Source organism: Nanorana parkeri, unplaced genomic scaffold (assembly GCF_000935625.1).
Source record: "Nanorana parkeri isolate BGI_ZX_2015 unplaced genomic scaffold, ASM93562v1 scaffold218, whole genome shotgun sequence".
Lineage (NCBI taxonomy): Eukaryota > Metazoa > Chordata > Amphibia > Anura > Dicroglossidae > Nanorana > Nanorana parkeri.
In genome coordinates, this window is record NW_017306486.1 from 1,010,904 (window position 1) to 1,015,530 (window position 4,627).

At 40.0% G+C, this 4,627-nt stretch overlaps 1 protein-coding gene across 1 annotated transcript; it reads left to right on the forward strand.

Moving 5' to 3' along the window:
• On the forward strand, positions 1-4,208 carry LOC108786597 (pulmonary surfactant-associated protein A-like). Its single transcript, XM_018555919.1, has 4 exons — positions 1-87; positions 853-943; positions 2,635-2,712; positions 3,814-4,208. The coding sequence occupies exons 1-4, from the start codon at positions 1-3 to the stop codon at positions 4,206-4,208; spliced, it is 651 nt and encodes a 216-aa protein (XP_018411421.1).
• Positions 4,209-4,627: the final 419 nt, after the last annotated feature.

Here is a 4,627-nt window from a genome sequence, read left to right on the forward strand (position 1 = left end):
ATGAATGAGAAGAAAAATAAGACAAGGCCAAAGCCCAGCGGCCCTTTCTATTTCCTGCTAGCAAACCTTGTACAATATAATGAGGTGGTGAGTTTGACCTAGTTACCACCAACTACAAACAATTTAAGTACATGTGTAAGCAAGTCCTGAGTATGAATCTTTGGGGTTGATTTACTAACCTTATAAACACACCACGAACATGTATACACCTCTGTAGTGTGTTCCCTCCCAGCATGATCTATGGGTGGAATCTAAACACCTTTGTAGTGTGTACACACCCAGCAGGTGTGTTGTGCAAAGCCAAGCATGAATTGCAAGGTTATGTTGTTTAAATTAGCTCTATGTTGTGTTGCTTGCGTTGATGAATGCAGGAATGTAAATGCACGAGCTAACCATTTTTGTCTAAACTGTGAAGCAGCATTATATATGCATCATGTGCATGATTTTTCCATATATGGCATTAGTGGAAATATGCTTTTAGAGACTTTTTGGTTGATAAATACGTTTTGCTGTGTGAAAATCACACGCACCTGGTGCGTGCGTGTGTTTAGGTTAGTAAATCACCCCCTTTGAGTTTAATCATTCAGCCCAACTAACATAATCCACCATTTCCTTGAAAAGTTAGATTTTGTCTTCTTTAATCACAAATATTTTCACATCGTTTAAATATTTTTAAACATATACTGTATATAAAACATGAAAATGCTTTGACTATTAAAGCCTAATTCCAGGCAGACATAAAATAAGCAAATTAATACAACTCTTTATTTATCAATGCATCCCTAAATCTATTTTTTTTAAATGCCAGCAATGTATTTGACCTGGTATCAGCCTCTTGTGGTTTCTATACAGAACATGGAAGAGGGAGAAGCTGCCCAGTTTTCCTCTAGTGCTCACAAGGAAGATGATGATAGGAAGAGAAAGCAGAGAGATGAGCTAATCAGTCTCTACATCTTTCACTGCCCAATCACAGGCTGAGGGAGGGACAAGACTTGTAAGTGTTATTTAACTGCATCAGAGAAAAATCAGGTCTCCTGCCCTGCCAGACAGTGTTGTACTGTGTAAATATCAGAACTCCTTTGGCAGATAAAACAGATCTCTCACATATGCTTTGATTCGTGTATTTAGCTGTTTGCCTGGAGTTGTAACAAACTTTCATTTTATATTTTTTTTATAGCTGATGTGGTCTAAGGGATAAAAATAAAGGGCAAAAAATTAATTCTAACATTAAAACATCCATATCAGAGATAAACAAGAGGTCAAAGTATATTAGGCTCTGTGTACTGTGTAAGGCAACCCATGCATAGGAAGTTGCTTATGAAGCAGCAAACTGTCTTTTGTAAGTGGTGGAGTTAGGCTACATTCACACTATGGGGTCTATTCACGAAGGAGCCGAAGAATCTAGCCGTAGCTTCGGCTGATCTTTCAGCTAGCTTCGGCCCCAGGACCCCTTCAGTTCAGTAGAACCGAAGGGCTGCTGTAAGGGCTATTCACTATAGCCCGTACAGCTCCCAAAGTCAGCCGAGCGAGGTGAAAGCCGAAGCTGGCTGGGCAGCCGGCCATTGGCCAGTCGACAGCATACTTCTGACAGCTGGATGGAGCCAGCTGTGATCTTACGGCTGGCTCCTGCCACTTGCAGGGAGATCAGCATCCCTGGTTACCAACTAACCAGGGACACTGATCTCCAGACAACTCTCCCGGCGCTCCGGGAGTCTCCCGCTCCCGGCCGCCCAGGAGAGAAACACTGCTTTTTTTGATCTGACATAGCCGAGCTAAGCGGCATGCGGCTATTCCCTCACTGCTGTTCGGCATCTATAAGAATAGACCGAACAGCAGCGAGTAGCCTGCCGGAGGTTCGGCTTAGCTTAGTTCGGTTCGGCTTAGCTTAGTTCGGTTCGGCTTAGTTTAACTCCTTCTGCACTTCGGGTAGGCCTAACATGCTGAGCACGCGAAAAGCCACCCAATGCACGGCTGATTTCAGCCGATATACGGCTGAAATCAGCCGTACCAGCCTGAAGTGAATAGCCGAACAGCGTTCGGCTCACTTTGCTTCATGTCGGTCGTTCACTCGGCTGCCTACGGCAGCTTAGTGAATAGACCCCTATGTGATTTGGGATTCCTGTTGCATGAACCTACGGTTCCAAATCCCATATCCTCCGTTTAGATGTGGCCTTCGTATCCGCTCAAGGTAATAATCGGGTTACAGTGGCTGAATCTGTAGGAGACAGTCTGCATGTAGTTGTATTTGATAGGATTATTAAATGTGGAATAGATCACTGTCCCTGGATGTACAATAGGGACAAGGACAGTCCAGGAACAGTCCAGGGACAGTGATCTATTTCATACCTCATGTAATCCTATGACATATGATTACATGTGGACTTCTGCTTACAGATGGAGCCACTGTCACCCAGTCATTAACTTGAACGGGTGACAGCGGCTGCATCCAAATGGGAAATTTGGCATTCCTGTCCTGCCTTACTCTTAAGTTGATGTACTGAGATAAATTCTACATACAAGTACATGTGATGACAAAGATTTTTTCAACAGTATAACAGTATGTAGAATGACAATGATATGTATTGTGTATACAGTTTTATCCATGATATATGGTAATGTTAATATCATTGACAGGAATTCCTGCATCACTGGATCCAGAAGTGCTTTCTCAGTTAGAAAACATAAACAATCGCATCACCAAACTGGAAGGAGGTATTAATCACAATTACATATTTTAAAAACAAAAGAAAGAAGCAATAGTTATGCTGCATGTAGTGTGAATCATGGATTTTGGCTCCTTCCCTGTTTACATGAAAAGCTTTGTGTTAAGGAGTGTTGGAGTCCTACATGCTGGATTTTTGGTGCCTGGTTTGTGTTTTTCCAGCTAGGATGGTGGAACAGAGTGCTTTAAAACATGCACATTCACATACAGTAAGGCTGCTTCAGAAAATAATTGAGAAATATACTGGCAAAAGCCAAAAAAAGAGCTTTGCACAGACTAAGAAATGAATAAAACCCTTAAAGTGTTTTCTGTTTTTTGCGGTCTGAGGCCTTTTGAGAAAAAGTACCTTTATTTTCTGCCCCCAAGACACAGCTAGAGGTGAAAAGAAGTATTTCCAAAATGAGTTAAAAAAATCCCTCTTAGACAGTTGTCACCTAAATCAATTGTTTCTACTGGAAAGTTTCCCCTCACCTATAAATCAGGTGTTTCAATTGGAAGGATTCCCCTCACCTACTGTTTTTGTGAACTAATTTAGCATTCTGTGTCACTTTCCGTCCTAGTGACAAGGGCAGGGATAATCTCCCCAGCAGGGAGACTGATTTATTAAAGGAGTTGAGAATCTTCACACAATAAATTGTGTGAATGTTCACGTCAATCATCCGATCATATGAAAAGAAAATTCCTCTAAAATTATTTTATAAACTCCCCCAAATATGCTATAGACATGCTTTCATGCAAAGTCTGGTAAAACTCCCCCAAATATGCTATAGACACACTTTCATGCAAAGTCTGGTAAAACTCCCCCAAATATGCTGCAGACACACTTTCATGCAAAGTCTGGTAATACATGTATTTAAACGAAAAATGTGTAGATATTATTATTAGACAAATTCTCTTTTCTCCATTTAACAGTATAACTGACATTTGGGTCATGTGATCAGAATTAACTACACATGAATTTTTTTTGTACATAGAATATTTCTAATTAAATGAAATATTTTATAAATAATTATTAACATGTTGTAAAATGCAGACTTTACATTCCGTTACCCGGGATATTCTTTTTAAATACCATGTTTTTAATATTTCAGTTCTCCTACTGCAAGGAAAAATACAACAAGTTAATAATAAAATACTAGCTACCAATGGAAAAGAGGTAGACTTTGAAGCTTCCAAAACCACCTGTAAGGATGTCCATGGAAGCATTGCTACTCCCATGTATGAAGAAGAAAACAATGCACTCTTAACAATTCTCAAGGAATTTAACAGATATGCATACCTGGGAATACTGGAGGGGCCAGCTACTGGAGAATTCCATTATTTGGATGAATACCATTATAATGATGGAAATCATTTAAACTACACCCACTGGAGAAAAAATGAACCAAGCGGGAAAGGAAAGGAAAATTGTGTTGAAATGTACACAGATGGAACATGGAATGACAAGGCGTGTAACCAGAAGAGGCTCACAGTTTGCGAGTTTTAAATCTCCATGATGATAATGTTCACACTTAAAGGCTCACTCCACTTTTGTTAAAAATGATATAATTTACAGTATATAATAACTGCTACACAAGTCTTTCTTTTAATGTTAAAGCTGAACTCTAGCCAGATAAAAAAAAACACAAATTAATGTAGCTTTGTGATCATTGATACATCATTAAATATATGTGTAAATGCAAGCATTGTAAGTACCTGAATATGACCTGGTATCAGCCTCTTGCAGTACCTATAGAGCAGGGCTAGCATATGAGAAGAAGCAGTTCTCATATGCTACTCAAGGAGCCAATCAGTTTATGTCCTGACAAGAAACATGCTAATAGGATGAGAGGGCTATTGCTATGCTGCTTCTCCTTCACAGTCCAGTTACAGGGTGGGGTGTGACCAGAACGACCTGACCCCAAG

Bases quoted from the DNA above. Each gene is read 5' to 3' on its own strand.
- LOC108786597 (XM_018555919.1), top strand. From the start codon at position 1: ATGAATGAGAAGAAAAATAAGACAAGGCCAAAGCCCAGCGGCCCTTTC. The intron at 88-852 runs GTGAGTTTGACC...GTTTCTATACAG, and splicing joins TTGTACAATATAATGAGGTG to AACATGGAAGAGGGAGAAGC. The intron at 944-2,634 runs GTCTCTACATCT...TATCATTGACAG, and splicing joins GCAGAGAGATGAGCTAATCA to GAATTCCTGCATCACTGGAT.